The following is a 20,366-nucleotide window of genomic DNA, read 5'->3' as shown; positions in this document are numbered from 1 at the left end:
AACTAAACGCAATGCCTGATCCTAACTTAAATCCTGTACTAGAGGGGGAAAATGCTACAAAGAAAATTTCTGGGTCAGTGAACATAGCTAGAAAATAAAATAACATTATTGTATTGATGTTAAATTTACTGACATTGGTAATTACACTGTGATTATATAAGATAATATCCCTATTCTTAGAAAGTACACATTGAAGCCACAGGTAAAGAACCATGATGTACATAACTTACTCTAAGGAAAAATAAGTGTGAGAGCGAGTGCAAATGATAAAGCAAGTGGGGAAATGTTAACAGTAGATTTGGGGGACTTCCCTGGTGGTGCAGTGGTTAAGAATTCGCCTGCCAATGCAGGGGACATGGGTTCGAGCCCTGGTCTGGGAAGATCCAACATGCCGCGGAGCAACTAAGCCTGTGTGCCACAAGTACTGAAGCCCGCGTGCCTAGAGCCCGTGCCCCACAAGAGAAGCCACTGCAGTGAGAAGCCAGTGCACCACAACGAAGAGTAGCCCCCGCCCACAGAAACTAGAGAAAAAGCCCATGCGCAGCAACGAAGACCCAATGCAGCCAAAAATAAATTAATTAATTAAAAAAAACCCCAAAACAGTAGATTTGGGTAAAGGATACACATGTAGTGTCTCTGTACTGTTCTTATTTATGCAACTTTTCTGTAAATTTGAAATTATCACTAAATGAAAGTTTTAAAAGGTAATTTATCATTAAAAAATTACAGAAATAGTTCAAACCATAATGCACTCATAAATAACTGAAAAATTTATAATTTCCCTAAGAATTGCTCCTACCCACACAGTGGAATGCTACATAGCAATTTTAAGGATGTTGAATACATGATAAGGAAATGATTAATGATTAAGGTTAATGATAAGGAAAGATATTTCAGTTTATTCTGAAGGAGAAAAAAATAGATTACCAACAGATTACTACAAACTAATTTTTATTTTAAAAGGTGTACTTATATATATGTACACAAAAACTGAAGGGGTATTGAGATAGACCCAGTTTATGTGTGTCCCCAGATTCACCTGCCCTAACCCAGGCCTTGGCTGCCTGTCAATAGAGAGGCTAGTCTCCCAACACCTCAGGTTGTTTCAGCCTACCCTGGGGGTGCATTCAGATCTGTGAAAACCCAAAGGAGGTTGCAGTTCCCCAACCACTCCAGGGGGGTTAGTCCCCAGAGTAACACAATCCAAAAGCACAGTGTGTGTGTGTGTGGGGGGGAGGTGGGGAATCAATGCCCTACGTGGTACACTTTGACCAAAGAGAGACAGAAGCCAGCACATAAAACCTTCTCCATACCTCTCCCACCTGAGCTTTCCAAGGTGTGGTGGATTTACAAAGTCTGTCTGTAAGTTATCCAATGTGACCACAAACCACTTCTTTATAAAGCTATGACCACTACCCGCCCCAACCCCTTGCCCTCAGACTGCACCCTCCCATTAAAGCCTTAGCAGCTAAGCAGGCCTCGGGCTCTGTTTTCCAGGAAACCACAAGCTAGCTCTGGGGAGAAGGATTACAGTTTAAATTTTTTCCTTTTAGCTTTTATGCTCTTTATGTTCTATAACTTCACGTATATTTCTTTTGTTAGAAGGCCAGAAAAAAGGTAAACTTAAAAAGGTTTATGGTTCTTGCACTTAAACATCAAACACTCAAGTATCAGCACATGAGGTATCTGCCTTCAAATCTTGTGTTTTTTTAAGGGTCAAAACCATTAAACAATCAAAGTGGTAAGCTTTCAAAAGACATTTTTAGTAACAATCTCATTGTATAATATTTTTGGACTTTTTTATATGATTAAGGGGACTATTTTTAAAATATGTTAAACAAAGTCATATTATGTTTTTTCAGCTAAAACGAAAGAACATTTAGATAATGTCCTTTCTAACTGTGACTATTAACAATCTTAATGTTGCAACCAAAGTAGTAAAACAGCTGTCTGATAATAGCTAAAACAAAAATACTTGATAGGCCCTAAAGATATAATTTAATCATTCCAAGTAATAACGGCCATCATTTTACAGTTCATTTATAAAATTACAGTCAGTCCTCCGAATCCCAAATCCCTGTGTTTCACACCTGGGGATTTAACCAACTGCGGATTGGAAAATATTCCGGATGGGGGCAGTAGGGGAACTTTCCAGAAAGTTCCAGAAAGCAAAACTGGAATTTGCCACAAGCTGGCAACTATTTACACAGTAGGTATATTGTATTTACAACTATTTACATAGCATTTACATTGTATTATAAGTAATCTAGAGATATGCTTAGGTTATATGCAAAAACACTAAGATTTTATAACAAGTTTTACACAAGCATTCAGGATACCAAGGGACAACTGTATACAACTGACATATTAAGATATTTATCCACTTTTAATTTGTAAGTTAAGGAAATAATATAAATCTAGTGATTATTCATTTTTCTCCATTTCTAAAGATTTTTTTATTGACGAAAATCAGAAGGCACTTATAATCAAAATGTAAGTAAAACTCTAGTACAATCAAGTTACCCTTATGGCACACCAATTCAAATAATGATTCTCCAGTAGGCAAGGCAGAGGGAAAAGTATGTTTTCTTTATTCCCAACTACAAAGTTGCAATTGATGTACCAAGGGCAGGTTTTTTCCTTGCCCTCAATTTCTAAATTTTATTATTTATTTATTTATTTCAAAATAAAGTAGGATTCTCCAAGTTTCTCTGGGAACATCACTATTCACTGTTCACCCTTTGCTGATTTCTCTATGAATCTCACCTCACCCATGCTATGGACTGAACTGTGTCCCCGCCCCTCACCCATGCTATGGACTGAACTGTGTCCCCGCCCCACCCAATTCATATGCTGAAGCCCTAACCCCGCTATGTGAAGCTTTTCGGAGAAGGGGGTCTTTGGAAGGTAATTAATGTGAGGTTAGGAGTGCGGGGCCTTTATGGTGGGATCAGTGCTCTTGTAAGAGGGTGACGGAGAGGCTCTAACAAAGAAGGGCCTGTGAGCATGATGGAGAGGGAGGCCTCCAGAGCAGTGAAAAAATAAATCCCTGTTGTTTGAGCCACCTAGTCTACGATATTTTGTTATGGTAGACCAAGCCAACTAGCGTGCCAATAAACTCTGTAAGGACACTGTAGCAGAAATCTATGTCAGTAGCAATTCTTTGCTTTTCTGGTGTCTAGAAGCACTCATTTCACCTACCCTTTAAAAACTCAGCAGACTGTCAGAAAACACTTCTGCTGTCTGTACGAGCAAAATGGAATCTTATCATCTGAAGAACCTACAGATTAACTATTATATTGAAAGGCAATCACCATTAGCCCCTTGTCCTCACACAACTGCCTTCTCATTTAATCTTCCCAACAGCCCCATGAGATGTATATCATTATTTCCACTTTGCAAATGAGAAAACTAAGCAGCTCAGGAAGTCAAGTTTGAAGAATACATGGCAGAATTGGGATTTGAACCCCATTCTGTTACAATTCAAAGTTTATGCTCTTCCCACCAACCTGTGTAGTCTGTCCTTAGGCATTATAATAGGAAATAAAAAAAAAATCTGAGAACAATCTAATTTGTGAAAAAAGAATGGTCACCTTTGAAATAAGGCAATAGTGTCCATTTTAACTAGAAAATGACATACCAAGAAGAGCTGAAACGCTAAATTTAGTGTCATTCACTATAAACTTAAATCTGTCAAAACATACACACACGAGGCTACCAAATAAAAATGAGTAATTTATGATTGTCTTATTCAAGTATTTTAACCGTATAAACGAAGCAATTTCATCAGTGCAGATAAAAAACAGAAAAGTAATTTCATATAGAAAAAAAATACACATAAATTTATGTAATATTCAGAGACAATTCCTGTCTCCTTAAGCCTAAACACAGGCAGGATTTAAACGGCTGTAGAGACATAAATCTGATCTAGTAAACCATGAACACTTACCAATAACATTATGTTTTGAACTGAAGGGATCTACAATTGTTTGATCTCTATAACTTCGAAAACCCTGGATAATAACCTAATAAATAAAAGAGAGATTTTTTTCAGAACACACCCCAAAAGAAATAACTTCTAAGCTAACATTTTCCTTTTGCACTCCTTCCCGTTCTGGTTTCTCATTTAACGCAAGACAGTAAAGCTCCCATGTCCTAGAAGAAACACTCATTTTGGAAAGTGATTTAAAAAAACTTCTTGAAACAGCCCGTTTATCAGTAACCATTGCCACCGTTGCTTTTTTAGGAGTTATAATTAGTAACTTGTTAGGGAACTCTCAAAATCAAGCAGCCTGTATACGGTTCGTTGGAACGCTAATCCTTAGAGGGCCGTCTAAAAGTCTATCAAGTATGCAGACCGGCCCAGCTTTCCTGGGCGCCCCTGTCAGTCACACACTCGGGCCAAAAACAGCCGCCGTTCCAGGACAGGACTGCCTGGAGTCCAACACCTCCAGCAGAGACACTTCTCGTAAAGAGTGTGAAGGGGCTCATCTTTGGGGTGGACTCCAGCGCGGGAAGACCATTCTGACAGAAGTAACAGCGGAATGAGGCGGCGCTACACATTCAGCAGGAACGAGAAGCCCTTTCACTTCTCCGGTTAAGTCGGGAGACACCCCAGCTTGGGCCTCAGGGGCGCCCCCGCGGCCAGGGAGACCCTCTCTCCACACATCCCACGCAAAAGGCCCGCGGGGGGCTAGCCGGTCCCGCAGGACAGGGCCGCTTCTCGCCCTCCCGGGAAGGCCCGGTTCCCTCCAAAGGGCCCGCCCCGCTGACCCCTCCACCCCTCTCCCCGAGAGCCCGCCTCCCTCAGGCGAGCGCCCTGCGGGGAGGCCCAGGCTGCAAAGCGGCGCCCCAATTCTCCGCGGCCCCCGCGCTTGCGGACCGGGCCCGCACCCCTCCCATCCAGTCCCAGTCCAGCCCCGCGCCCACCCTGCGGGGAGAAGCGACACCCCCGCCTCAAGGAGCGGTCCTCACCGGCCCGTGAAGGGTGGGAGGGACGCACAGGCCTCACCTGCTTTATGTACATGGTTCCTCGCCCCGAGCCGGGGAGAAGGCCTCCCGCGAGAGAAGCAACAACTCGGTAGCAGGGTCTGGTGAGGCGCCTAGGAGACCCCTCCCCCCAAAGCGCCGCTCTCTCCCCTCTAGCCAAACAAAATGGCGGCGCTCATGGAGGCGGAGTCCCCGCCTCGGACGGAACTACCCTCGCAGCCCCCAAGGAGCGTAGGGGGAATCAAGGTCAGATCAGCTCTTTCTTTTTGGCAAAAGGAGACTTCTTCGATGTCTTTAGGTGAATTTCATTTGATTCCTCAATTTTTAGATGAGTTTTTCCTGAGACTTAGTCGGAAGCTTCACTCGGACAAGAGCCTTGATCGTGAGGTTGGCCCGTATTCCCTCCGAGCGTGGAGCCAATGGTTTCGACCACAAGGGGGGAAAGCTTAGGCGCCAAAGCTAAGACTGGGAGTCTAAGGGCCAGTAGCGGTGCGTGCGGGTGGCCACGTGGTCTCGGGCTGTTTGGAAATGCGGTGCTGGTGCAGGTCCCCGAACATGCAACGTACTGGACATGAGTGGGATTCTGTGTGCAGAATCCCTGCTGCTCCACTATTCTCTCTCGCTCTGGGAACTTTTATAAATTTAGAATTGCCCCCCCTGGGTCTGGACCGCCCAGTCGCACGACACCCCAAATGGACTTGACACTCGAAAATTAGTTTTAATAATGTCATAATTATTAATACCCCGGGCGATTTTTACTGCTCTGCCAACTGCTATAAATCTAGGCAGGTTGGACAACTGCAACAAAAAGAGATTTAGGTAAGATTAAAAGCTACCCCTCCCTCCCTTTTTATAACAGCCTAAAAGATACGAGATGCTAGTGGCGACCCTGGGTGTATCTGGTCTGTTACCAATCGTTGGGGAAAAACATATTGTTAGAAATTGGATCTCTGGGTCGCTGTAAAATTACCTGCCACTCAGCAGCCACTCAAGTTGGTTGGTCCTCGCCATCCCTCCCGCTGCGGCTGGCAGTTCTAGACCTTATTCTTTCTAGATTGAACTGTTTCTAGTAGCCTCTTAACTTCATCCCCTTAACTTCATTCCCTTCATAGAATTCTTTATATACCGTTTTAATAGATGAGGGGAGAAGGACACTTCAGGGAAAACAAATGACTTATTTGAAGGTGAAAAGGGGGAGAGAAAGAGCACATAAGGGAAAACAAATGACTTTTAGGAAAGTCAAATGGGCCCTTAGGAGATCAGATGGGAGACCTGCTAGTTTTTGTGACTTTGTCTGTTTGGGTGTTACTCAGTGATAAGAGTCAGACTTCTCTGTGAGTTCCCGGAAAGAGGATTTATGACAGTTGAGTTACTTTGAGCTCTTTTGGGAGGCAGATAAGAGATTTCAGGAACTCAAGTACTTTCAGCTCAAAATAATTTTTATGCCACAGTAGTGGATTCTGGAGCCCTTCAAGAGGGCATTCATTCAGAGTATACTTGCCACTTCTGCCCTCCCAGATCTGAGGAACCTGTTGTCAGTATAGTGGACCAGCATGATAATCTGCTCAATGATGAGAGAATTAAGGACTCTAGACTATATTATGACTGGAGAGCAAAGAAGTAATGTGCCCTTGGATGTGAATTGCTACAGGCACCATGGGAGTGCTCCAATCCTTCCAGATGAAGATGAAAAAGAATACATTTTGCCAGATAATATCTGCCAGTCTGTGTTGATCTCTTCTAGTAAGGATTCTACCTCCAGCCCTGCAGCTGAGTTACCTCTCGCTTAAATTCTGTTAGTCCACTGTCTGTCAGGATCAATCTGGTTTTGGCAAGGACCTAGCGGGTGAATTAAATGGAGATTTAATGGGGACCACCACCCCTCATCCTTTAAACCTTTGAGAGTGGCACTCATTTCCACCATTCTGTCCAAGATGTGGTACTGCTTCTAATTTTTTATCTTGGCTGGCCTTAAGGCAGTTTTAGGGAGTCTGACTTTTAGATGAAAACATAGGAGTAAATCTTTGTGACTATGGATTAGGCAATGGTTTCTTAAATATGATACTAAAAGCACAGTGATGAAAGAAAAAAAATTACACTTTATCAAAACTTTTGTGCCTCGGGCCTCCCTGGTGGCGCAAGTGGTTGAGAGTCCGCCTGCCGATGCAGGGGATACGGGTTCGTGCCCCGGTCTGGGAGGATCCCATATGCCGCGGAGCGGCTGGGCCCGTGAGCCATGGCCGGTGGGCCTGCGCATCCGGAGCCTGTGCTCCGCAACGGGGGAGGCCACAACAGTGAGAGGCCCGCATACCGCAAAAAGAAAAAAAAAAAAAAAAAAAAAAAACTTTTGTGCCTCAAAAGAAGTAAAACGACAAGAAAATGTTTGTGAGTTATATATTTGACGAGGGACTTGGATCCGAAATATATAAAGAACTCTTACAATAACTTAGCAACTTAATAACTTAACAATAAAAAGACAAATAACTCTGTTTAAAAATGGGCAAAGGATTTAAATACACATTTTCCCAAATGGTCAGTAAACTTATGAAAAGATGCTCATCATTAGCCAGTCAGATACCACTTCACACCCACTAGGATAGCTAAAATAAAAAAGACAGACAATAACAGGTGTCAGCTTGGATATGGAGAAATTGGAACTGTCTTATATTATTGCTGCTGGGAATGTAAAATGGTGCAGCCACTTTAGCTATTCTTCAAAAAGTTAGACATAGGATTACAATATGACCCAGCAATGTCATTCCTAGGTATATGCCCAAGAGAAATGAAAACTTCCACACAAAAATTTGTGTATGAATGTCCATAGCAGCATTATTCATAGTAGCTAAAAAGTAGAAATAATCTAAATGTCCATCAACTGATGGATGAGTAAAATGTGCTCTATCCATACAATGAAATATGAGTCAGCAATAAAAAATAATACCAATACATGCTGAAGACTGTACTGCCACATACACTCACTGCTATGGCCTGGGTTCAATTCCTGGTCCAGGAACTTGCGTGGCACAGCCAAAAAAACCCCACAAATAAACATGGATGAATCTTGCAAATGTTAAGCTAAGTGGAAGAATCCAGTCACAAAAGGGCACATATTGTATGATTCCATTTATATGAAAAGTCCAAAATAGACAAATTCATGGACACATAAAATAGATTAGTAGTTGCCTGGGGCTACAGATTGGGTGGGAAGGTTGGGAAATGGGTTTTGGGGAAGGGTTTTGGGAAGGGTTTTCAAAATATTCTAAAATTAGATTGTAATGATGGTTGTACAACTTTTTAAACATAGTAAAAACCACTGACAACATTGTAATTCAACTATACTTCAATAAAAAAAATTTAAAAACTGCACACTTTAAACAGGTGAATTTTATTATATGTGAAATATATCCCAATAAAGCTGAAAAAAAAACTAGAAAAATTTTCATTATGGATCTTTAAACCATACCCAGGTTTTCCCTCATGGCACAGTGGTTAAGAATCTGCCTGCCAATGCAGGGGAGACGGGTTCGAGCCCTGGTCCGGGAAGATCCCACATGCCACGGAGCAACTAAGCCTGTGCGCCACAACTATTAGGCCTGCACTCTAGAGCCCGCGAGCCACAACTACTGAACCGACGTGCCACAACTACTGAAGCCCGCACACCTAGAGCCCGTGCTCGGCAACAAGAGAAGCCACCACAATGAGAAGCCTGCGCACCTCGATGAAGAGTAGCCTCTACTCTCTGCAACTAGAGAAAGCCCATGCACAACGAAGACCCAATGCAGCCAAAAATAAGTAAATAAAATAAATAAATTAAAAAAAAAAAAACAACCATACCCAGATTTAGGTCATGTGCAGATTTATATAATGTACAGATTATCTGGGTCATTCTAGAACCATTCCATAAAAGTCACCAGTGATATATATATATACATATATATATATAATTATATATGTATATATAATTAAAATACATTATAATTTCAAATATGCTATTGAAATCTCATGTTTATATCATCTTTACTCAAAACTTTAGCTATTTAGGTTAGTGCAGAAATTCAAATTCTGGCTTGGAATCAAATATGCCATCTTCCAAATTCTTGATTTTGCATTCTGTAATAACTATCACTACAGGGTTAAGCACAAAATTACATTCTTTAACAAATAAGGTGATAAATTTTCCAATTTAATTGATATTTTAAAATATTCTACAATTTAAAAGTTATTTAATGCAAAATCGCCAAATTTAGTATAAGGGTTTTTGGTGGGGGGAGGAAGCAACACAATGCAAAAATGAGTTATTTACTAAGAAGAGGGAGGTTTACCTCCTCCCCACACCTTTTCTAGAACCAGAGTTTTTGCTATAGGCAAGATTTAAAGACCCTAACCTCAGGACCAAGATTTTTTTCCCAATTTTTTGGCCTGTAGCCCAAAGTTAAATTTCTTTTTCCAGGTTGAAAGTCAGCTGGAAAAAAAGAATTATTGATTTAAAAATCATTTAATACTGACATTGTATCATCTGTTTTTCTGGCTAAAGAACAAACAAAACCTCATTCAATCAATTTTCTCAAAAGCAACTTCATATTTTATACTTTTCAACACAGAGACTTCAGCTGTTTGTTTGGCACCTTTCCAAAGAGACAATTCTCAAGACCCTGAAATCTCTGGTCATTTTAAAACTCAGCACACTTAAGATTTGTTTTTATACCATTATACACGCATCAGAATGACTAAAATTAAAAATACTGATAACACTAGAGGTCTTAGAGCGAGGTCTTAGAGGAACTGAAACTCATACATTCATGATAGAAATGTAAAGTAAGTGGTAGAACCAGTTTGCAAAAAGTTTCTCTTTTTTTTTTTTTTTTTGAGACCAGTCAGCTGACAGCTTTATTGCATTGGAGAAGGGGATAGATCGCCCAGGAGCTCTTCGTGGGGCGGGTCCGCTTTCTCTTCACCATCGCAGGCTTCGGGCTGCGCAGGATGGCGCTGGCTCTGCGGATGACGGCCATACGCAAATCCGTGTGTTCTTTCGGATCACGTGCGAGATGCTGCTGAGGGTGGCCCGGGCGTTCTTGTTGATGGTGGTCCGCACGAAGGAAGTGGCTGCCTTTCGCTGGCCGGATCCCCGCTTCATGACCACCACGACCCCTTTGCCGTCCGCCGCCGGCTCCACGCCCACAGTCTTGCGGTGAATGAGCCCGTTGTAGCGAAAGGAGTTGCGGGCCTTGAGGTTATTGGGTTCGGTGCTGTACGTCTGCTGTTAAGCTGGAGCAGTTCAGCACGACCATCCGTTGCAGATGCGCGGACTTGGCGGCAGCTTCTCTCGTGGCAGCGGCCGGATACGGAGTTTCTTTCTTATAAAACTAGATATACATCTACCCTAGGACCTAGCAAGTCCATCCATAGGTATTTGCCTAAGATGAAAACGTATGTCCAACATGATTTGTATATCAACACATGACTCAATCAATAAATTGAGGTGTATATATATTGACAACAAAAAGAAATGAATTACTGATACATGCAATGACCATTGATGAATCCCAACAATATTAAACAGTGAAAGAAGTCTTACCTACATGAATACACACTGTATACCTCTATGTATAGGAGATTCTAGAACAGGTGAAGCAAACCCATGGTGGGAAAAAAAATCAAAAAAGTGATTACTTAGGGGAGGTTCCAGGGGAAATGAGAAGGAACATAGGGAATTTGGTGGAAGGTTATGGTAATTATATCTTTATAGGAATTTTGGTTCCAATGTTTCTGCGTGTATCAAAACTCCATGACTATTCACGTAAGAATTTTGCATTTAATTGTATCTTCATTTTACATCAGAAGAAAGAACATACTAAATAGAGAATTCTAGGTAATGATAATGAATGCTGAAGTATTTAGGGGGAGGTGTATTGTTGTCTGCAACCTACTTGGAAATTTATCCCCCCAAAATTAGCTGTGTAGACAGATGGACAGATGTGATGAAGTAAGTGTAGTTAAAACATTAATGGGAAAGTTGAGTGGCAGGTATATGGATTTCATTGTAAAAATTTTTAAACTTTTTTGTATTTGAAAATTTTCATAAAAACATTCCGGGGGGATAAAAGTCCTAGAAGTTTCCCAAAATACTAGCCCATTTTTGCCTCTCTGATCTCATCTCCTGCTACCGCCCCTCTCTGTTCTAGCCACATTTAAGTGTACCAGGTATCCCCTACCTCAGGACTTTTGCACTTGTACTTCCTGATGCCTGCATTTCTCTTCCCTCACATATCTATCTGACTTTCTCCCTCACCTTCAGGCAGATTTATAAGATTTCTGTCCCCTGGTGTACATGCCCTGTATAATCTCCTCCCCTTGGGTGTAGATGGGACTTGTGGATACGATGGGACATCACTCCAGGGATTAGGTTACCATATATGGCAAAGGGACTTGAGGGGATTTTGCAGATGTAATTCAGATCCCTAATCAGGCAATTTTGAGTTAATTCTTTAAAAAAGATGATCTTGGATGGGCCTGACTTAATCAGGTGAGCCCTTCAAAAGAGGGCATCAGAAAGGAAATCAAGTCAGAGAGATTCCAAGCCAGAGATGCTCCCCTGCTGGTCTTTTAAGCTGTGGAGAAGGCCATATGGCAGAGAATAACAGGTAGCCTCTGGGAACTGAGGGCCTCAGTCCTACAACTGCAAGTAACTGAATTATGCCCCAAACCAGTGAGCTTGGAAGAGGCTCCTGAGATTGAGATGAAATTGCAACCTGGCTGACTCCTTGATTTCAGCATGATGAGACCCAAAGAGAGGACCCAGTTGCATTGTAAGAGTTCTTTATATATCCTGGATACTAGACCCTTATCAAATACATGATTTACAAATACTCTCTCCCTTTTCTGTGCATTGTCTTTTTACTTTCTTGATAATGTCCTTTGAAGTACAGAAGTTTTAAACTTTAATGTCACCTGATATATCTATTTTTTCTTTGGTTGCTTGTGGTTTTGTTGCCATATGTAAGAAACTATTGCCTAACTTTTAGTCCAGTTTTTTTGGGGTTTTTTTGTTTGTTTGATTTTGGTTTTGGCCATGCTGCATGGCTTGTGGGATCTTAATTCCCCAACCAGGGATCAAACCTAAGCCCTCAGCAGTGAAAGCACGGAGTCCTAACCACTGGATGGCCAGGGAATTCCCTAGTCCAATTTTTATAATTGATATCTGTGAAAGGAGTCACCTGACCACTTCACACTACCTGGAAAACACTTCTACCAGACATCCCCAAGACTTACCCCCCACTTCATTTAGGCCTTTACACAACTGTCACCTTATCAGGAAAGTCTTCTTTGATCACATTATCTAAAGTAACAGTACCCTTTGGTCACTTACCATACCTTACACTGCTTTATTTTTCTTTAGAGGACTCCTTATATGACACACACTCTCTCTCTGTCCCTCTCTGCCTCTCTTTTCTTCTCTTTTCCATTTTCATTTACTGTATACCCCTGTGCCCATATTAGAATGTATGCTCCTGGAAAGAAGGAATTTTTGTTTACTTTGTTAACTGCTGATTACTCAGTGTCCAGCATAGACTCATAATAGGTGATAAATAATAATTTGATAAGTTAATGATTCCCCCAATCCAAGTGTTATCAAACTTTTTCATCTTTGCCAATCTGAAATATGTAACATGATATTTTAATGTCTTTTTATCTGCATTTTCATTTCTGTAAGGTTTAGCACCTTCTCATACATTAAAAAAATATTTCTGGGCCTTCCCTGGTGGCGCAGTGGTTGAGAGTCCGCCTGCCGATGCAGGGGACACGGGTTCGAGCCCTGGTCTGGGAGGATCCCGCATGCCGTGGAGCAGCTAAGCCCATGAGCCGGCACGTCTGGAGCCTGTGCTCCACAACAAGAGAGGCCGCGGCAGTGAGAGGCCCGCGCACCGCGATGAAGAGTGGCCCCCGCTTGCCACAACTAGAGAAAGCCCTCGCACAGAGGCGAAGACCCAATACAGCCAAAAATAAATAAATAAATAAATTTTAAAAAAAAATATTTCTTTCTCTGTTAGCATCACTGTTTTCAATAGATGCTATTGTAATAAATGAAATATACACATCCCTTCAAAAGGATTATAAATGTTATAGTAGTTTTGGTCGTTCTATTCTCTATCAGGGTTTGAAATAATGCCTTTTGTTGAATGCATGAAGAATGAACAGCTAGAAGGTGAAGACAGGCCCCATGAAACTTTTTGAAGTTTAAAAGGAGTCCTCATAATTGAAGGGTATCCTGTAGGCTAAAATATGGAGAAGACACATTTAGCTGTGGCAAAATACACATAACATAAATTTTACATATCTTGACCATTTTTAAGTGTACAGTTCAATGATATTAAGCACATTCACATTGTTGTGCAACCATCAGCACCATCCATCTCCAGAACTCTTTCCTCTTGAAAAACTGAAACTTCACCCATTAAACAATAACTCTCCATTTCCCTCTCCCCCAGCCCCTGGCAACCACTCTACCTTCTTTCTCTATGAATTTCACCACTCTAGACATCTCATACAAGTGGAATCATACCGTGTTTGTCTTTTTGTGACTGGCTTATTTCACTTAGAATAAAGACTTCAAGGTTCATCCATGTTGGAGCATGTTGCAGAATTTTCTTCTCCATTGTGTGTGTGTGCGTTTCTCTGCAACCGGCCTTTTTTTTTTTTTTTCAGTTGAAGTATAATTGACCTACAACACTAGGTTAGTTCCAGCTGTACAGCATAGTGATCCGATATTTCTATGCATTTCAAAATGATCACCACTCTTCTGTTGCCTTTGAATGTTTCCCCATGCTTTTCGTCCACCTGCATTTCACACTCCTTAAAGGTCAGACTATTGGCTGCTTCAAGGTGTATCATACAGTCCCTTGGAATTACATTGTGACTTATACACTCAGGTGTTGATTGTTTTTCACTCATTCATTCATTCACTACAAAATGTGACAATCATGTTTCTGCAAAAAAGGAAGGAAGATATGCTTAAGCACTTTGAAGTTTATACCTAGCTGACCTTGCCTCTTGTTGCCCAGGGCACTGGGTTTGCCTTCATCCCATATTTTTATGCATCCCAGAGAAGGAAACTAATCAAGTGCCACCAGTCCTGGACCAGATATCCAAGTAAACATCAACTACAGGTACATATTGGGCTAAAGAATTGGAAGTCACAAAATAAAATCTCTGCTCTTTGCAGATCATGTCTGAAGTCACAGTTACCTTCTGTTGATTTGTGAAAGGAGTAAAGGACAGTCACTGGGATCTTGATTATGTTATCTAAGCTGGTTTTATAGTCACCACAATGACTTCCCTGGGAGGAAAGCTGGTGAATCTATTACCTGGAAGGAGACTGTGTCCCAGTGCCAAGGCTTCGTCCTGGCTGTTCTAGACAATGCCACCAGGTACGACCATGTAGACTGCATTGCACAGCTCCTGAGGACACCATTCCTAGGCTTGTGTCATATGGAGAACTGAAGATAAAGATCTCAAATGGAAGCTCCTTCTCAAACAGGAAAGGACTGGGAAAGAGAGCATTGGTGGGTATCTGTGCTGATTGAATGGTGCCAATGAATTGACCCCTCCCCGCATGACTTTGTCCTGAGGAGGAGAGTGAGGGTTAGGAATCTGGTTGGTGAGATACCAGTCTCCCTCACACAGTGAGTTGATAATCATAGTCATAGCATCTACTCTCCTGCAGACTCTGTGCAGACACTTCATGGATAAATCTCATCCAATCCTCTCAAAAACTATTTAATGGGTAAAGAAATTGTTCATTTCCTTAGAGAGGGAAATGAAGAGGGCATTAGACTAGGAGAAAGGTGGTTCACTACTTACCAGTAGATTTTGGGCAACTCACTTAGGTCTTCTGGTCAATACTCAGTTCCCTGCAGCCCACGAACTGCTTGTTGCAGGGCATGAGGAGAGCAGTACAGGATGAAGAGCAGATGTTTAGAAACTCTCATGCAATTTGACGTCCAGTGCATGATCAGGGAAATTGTTTCATTGAACAAAGGATAGAAAAGGTGCTGTCCATGAGTTAGGTGTATTGAGAGCCGTATGTATAGTAGGACAATGTTACCATGTGTGATATTTTAAGGGTTAGTTGGTCAACTGTAAACCAAATGCATACAAAAATCTGAGAAAATAAAAGCATTTAGGTCTTTTTATAATTTGTTATTTTTTACTTATTAAATATAACTTTTTTGTAAAAGTATGTTTAAAATTTGTAGATATTAGCTAAATTAGGAAGGCAAATTTTCATAATAATATTTAACTATAACTTACAGTTGTCAAAAAACACTCTTCACTTGACTTCTTTTAATCAAGAAAAGACATACTTTTCCTAACACGCAACAGCAGCAGTAATAAAACAAATGATGACTGTGAAAGTGATTCTGAAGAAATTAAAGCCAAAAGAATTTGTATTAGTTTTACTTGAAAGTATAAGTCTTCGTGTATTAAGCTCAACTTTTGTGGACATAACTGATACTAAACCACTAAAACTGTGGTATGTTATCTGCAGAGATGTACTAGCAAATGAAGTTAATAAAGAAAGTCATCCATATAGATCAGTGGAACAGGATAGAAATAAACTCACGCACTTATGGTCAATTAATCTACAACAAAGGAGGCAAGAATTTTCAATGGAGAAAAGACAGTCTCTTCAATAAGTCATGCCGGGAAAACTGGACAGCTACATGTAAAAGAATGAAATTAGAAATTCTCCAACACTGTATACAATAATAAACTCAAAATGGATTAAAGACCTAAATGTAAGACCAGGTACTATAAAACTCCTAGAGGAAAACATAGGCAGGACACTCTTTGACATAAATCACAACAATATTCTTTTTTTGATCCATCTCCTAAAGTAAGGGAAATAAAAGCAGGAATAAGTAGGACCTAATTTAACTTAAAGGCTTTGCACAGCAAAGGAAACCATCAACAAAATGAAAAGACAACCTACTGAATGGGAGGAAATATTTGCAAATTGTATGACCAATAAGGGATTAATATCCAACATATATAAACAGCTCATACAACACAATATCAAAATACAAATAACCTGATTAAAAACTGGGCAGAAGAACTGAATAGACATTTTTCCAAAGAGGAAATGCAGATGGCCAACAGGCACATGAAAAGATGCTCAACATCACTAATCAGGGAAATGCAAATCAAAACCACAATGAGATATCACATCACACCTGTCAGAATGGCTATCATCAAAAACAACAGAAATAACAAATGTTGGCAAGGATGCAGAGAAAAGGGAAACCTCCAACACTGTTGGTGGGAATGTAAATTGGTGCAGCCACTGTGGAAAACAGTATGGAGGTTTCTCAAAAAACTTAAAATAGAACTACCATATGACCCAGTAATTCCATTCCTGGTTATATAGGCCCCCAAAAAAATCACCAAAAACATTAATTCAAAAAGATTCACGCACCCCAACGTTCATAGCAACATTATTTACAATAGCCAAGATATGGAAGCAACCTAAGTATCCATCAACAGATGAATGGCTAAAGATGTATTATATATATATATATATATATATATATATATATATATATATATATATATATATATATATATATATATATATATATATATATATATATATAATGGAGTACTACTCAGCCATAAAAAAGAATGAAATTTTACCATTTGCAGCCATGTGCATGGACATGGAGGGCATTATGCTAAGTGAAATGTCAGACAGACAAAGACAAATAATGCATGATATAACTTATGTGTGGAATCTAAAAAGTACAACAAACTAGTGAATATGACAAAAAGAAGAAGACATAGATATAGAGAACAAACTAGTGGTTACCATTGGGGAAATGGGGAAGGGGCAATATAGGGGTGGGGTGGTGGGGGGTATTGGGTGTAAGATAGGCTACAAGGGTGTATCGTACAACATGGGGACTATAGCCAATATTTTGTAATAATATAAATAGAGTGTAACCTTTAAAAATTGTATAAATAAATAAATAAAAAGTCATCAAATTTAGGTAGCATTTACAAAGAAAACAAAAGAATAAGTTTAAAACTTAAAGAACACTTTGCAAGAATACTGAATTTTTAAAAATTGATAGAAGCAGAGGTTCAAAATTTCCCATATAAACATTGTTAATTGTGCCTAATAAAGTAGGACTTTGGGATGCTAAAACAAAAAAAATAGTGCAAAACTATATCAAAAATCTTGGAAATTATGTGTGAATTTGTGGCAAAGAAGGTAGGTCAAATATCATTCTTCATAGCTGGAAAAATTCAGCAACTATCTAATGACATGGCAGATTAACTCACAAAACAAATACAGGTAGCAAAGTATTTTTCTTTCTTTTCATTGCAAATTGTTGAATGCACACATACTGCTAACATGACAATTAATTTGAAATATGTATATGCAATTTGAACATGGTAGAGATATGAGGAATAATTTTTCTTCAGCCTCATTGATGACAACACAACCAGCTCTGAACTACATAAAACTGCGAAGGATTACACTGCTAAGGAATGTGGTTTGAGTTTAAATTTGTGTAGGAATATGCTCTAATGGTGCAGCTGCGTTGACAGAAAAACATTCTGAAGTTATTACCCAAGTTAAAGAGCTTGCATGAGTATGTAAATCAACACACCGCTTCCCTCATCAAGAAAGCTTTGCAATGAAAAAAATTTAGCTTATCTAAACAGTGTCTAGTTACGTAGTAAAAAAATGTGAATAATGCAAAAGCTGATGTACTAAGTTTGAGATTTTTTTCTCTTTATTATGTGATGACATGGAAGCTGAGAACATGGAAACACCTATTATTGCGTATGATAGGCATGAGATTCCATGCTTACTGAAGGGGAAAGTTCTATTAACAATGTCTGAATATGAAACAAAATTTCAGTGTTCCTAGCAAGTGAAAAACACACCTACATAAGGTCCCCACCTTTTAAATATGTGGTTTGGATGACAGACTAGTTTATTTGTGCAATATTTTTGGCATTTTTGATGATCTTACTACTTCTAAGCAATGAAAGACTGCAATATGATTTTCAATGGCAGATGGGATTGAAGAGCAAAAATAAAATTGAGAAGCTTGGAAGAACAGAGTTTCCATAGACTGTTATAACATGCTCCATAATTTAACAACAATTATCAGTAAAGTAGGTGATGATCTTGATATTGCACATCTGGGAAGTGTTATGGTCAAATGTCTTACAGATTTCACAGAATTGTTTAAATTTTATTTCCATCAAAAGAAGATCCATCATGGGATATTTACAGATCCAGAAACCTTTGCTTTAATCGAAAGATAATTTGATTCAACTTTATAACCTTACAGGATAAATTGGTGGAAATGACAATGGATTGAGAATTGAAGATGGATTTTGAAAATCAGAATCATTTGCTTCACTTTGGGTAAAAGTGAAAGGTGAAAATCTTGAGCTTCCTGGAATGGCTTTAAAATTTCTTCTTCCATTCCCATTAACAAACCTCTGTAATACTGGTTTCTCCACTAGAGCTCTTATTAAAACAAAATTTAGAAACTGTTTCAACAGACATTGTACCTTGTGAGTAGAATTATACTCCATTCTGCCTGCATTAGGTAGACTAACAAGCCATAAGTATGTGTATTTGTCCATTAAAAACACAATATTGATATAAATAGTGTTCATTCGAAGTGGGGAAACATATTGTACTTATAATTTTTGTTTAGTTATGACTGAAGAATGACAAAAAAGTTATTAGCATAATAGCAATTATCTATATTAATCGGTTATTACATGCACATTTAATGAACAACACACAGATTTTGCAATTGTTTTACTTTTTCCTTTGTTATGTTTGTTCTGATTATGTTTATTGAAATGTAATATTGTCTGTTGAATCTGATAGTAACAATTATGTTTTTATTTTGTATGTCTTTGTTTTAAATGTAATTTATCTAATTTTTTATTTTTTATTGAATTTTACAAATGGAGTAATTTGCAACAGATTAAAAAAATATATAAAAACTGGTCCTTCACCACATTTAGTTTGAGGAGCCCCATTCTACGCATCAGCTTCATCTGTAACCTGAGGATAAACTGCTAACTTTTTTTTTTTTAATTATTATTTTATTTGTTTTTGTTTGGCTGCACCAGGTCTTAGTTGCAGCATAAGGGATCTTTAGTTGAGACATGCATGCAGGATCTAGTTCCCAGACCAGGGATCAAACCCAGGTTCCCTGCATTGGGAGGTGGAGTCTTACCCACTGGACCACCAGGGAAGTCCCTAAACTACTAACTTTGGATAGATCACACTTTTGCTTTTCCTTTTGGCTTAAGCATGGAGAAGAATTTATTGGCTCTTGTAAATCAAGCAATTCAAAGACATACCAGCTTCAGATATGACTTAACCCAGGGTCGAAATCATGTCTCCAAAATTCAGTTTTTCTCTATACATTTCTCAGCTGTTGCCTTGGTGTTGTCTCCATTCTTCATGGCTCCCTTCAGATGCAGCATGAGAGCTGCATGCTTCCATGTTGAAATTCAGTGAAAAATAGTGAGTGTCTTTATCCTAGCATTTCCAGGAAACATTCTGAGGTTCATTCTGATTGGACTAGGTCAGTCCATGAGTTTATCTTTGATTTGATTACTGATGCCATCAGGATGCTGGACTTTGGCCAGGTCTGAATCATTTATCCCATTATTCTTTTTTTATTTAAGTATTGTGTTTTTGTTTTTGTTTTTGTGGTATGCGGGCCTCTCACTGTTGTGGCCTCTCCCGTTGCAGAGCACAGTCTCCGGACGCGCAGGCTCAGCGGCCGTGGCTCACGGGCCCAGCCGCTCCGCGGCATGTGGGCCCTTCCCAGACCGGGGCACGAACCTGTGTCCCCTGCATCGGCAGGCGGACTCTCAACCACTGCGCCACCAGGGAAGCCCTATTGAAGTATTGTTGATTTACAGTATTGTGTTAGTTTCAGGTGTACAGCAAAGTGATTCAGTTATAAATAAATAAACAAGCATATTTCAGATTCTTTTCCATTATAGATTATTACAAGATATTGAATATAGTGCCCTGTGATATACAGGAAATCCTTGTTGTTTGTCTATTTTTTATATATGGTGGTGTGTAGGATTGATTACAATTTTTTTTTTTTTTTTTTTTTTTTTTTTTTTTTTTTTTTCGGTACGCGGGCCTCTCACTGTTGTGGCGTCTCCCGTTGCGGAGCACAGGCTCCGGACGCGCAAGCTCAGCGGTCATGGATCAAGGGCCCAGCCGCTCCGCGGCATGTGGGATCCTCCCGGACCGGGGCACGAACTCATGTCCCCTGCATCGGCAGGCGGATTTTCAACCACTGCGCCACCAGGGA

General features: G+C 39.9%; 1 protein-coding gene and 1 pseudogene across 2 annotated transcripts in view; both read right to left on the bottom strand.

Annotated features, from left to right (window-relative positions):
- Positions 1-5,169, bottom strand: part of SMC3 (structural maintenance of chromosomes 3) — a 32,449-nt gene extending 27,280 nt beyond the window's left edge. The window contains exons 1-2 of the mRNA XM_082611783.1: positions 5,012-5,169; positions 3,950-4,025 (exon numbers count right to left, since the gene is read on the bottom strand). Of these exons, the coding sequence (XP_082467909.1) occupies positions 3,950-4,025; positions 5,012-5,026 (91 nt within the window). The 5' untranslated portion in view covers positions 5,027-5,169. The remainder of the gene's footprint in view (positions 1-3,949; positions 4,026-5,011) is intronic.
- Positions 5,170-9,820: 4,651 nt separating this feature from the next.
- The window catches only part of LOC309816340 (large ribosomal subunit protein eL28-like), a 40,463-nt pseudogene continuing 29,917 nt past the window's right edge, over positions 9,821-20,366 (bottom strand). Inside the window, exon 2 of the transcript in view lies at positions 9,821-10,352. The product of the transcript in view is annotated as a large ribosomal subunit protein eL28-like (transcript). The remainder of the gene's footprint in view (positions 10,353-20,366) is intronic.

Source organism: Mesoplodon mirus (genome assembly GCF_964341445.2).
Source record: "Mesoplodon mirus genome assembly, chromosome: 2".
NCBI classification, from domain to species: domain Eukaryota; kingdom Metazoa; phylum Chordata; class Mammalia; order Artiodactyla; family Ziphiidae; genus Mesoplodon; species Mesoplodon mirus.
The sequence above is the reverse complement of the archived record's forward strand: the minus strand, read 5'-3'. Positions and strand labels throughout refer to the sequence as shown.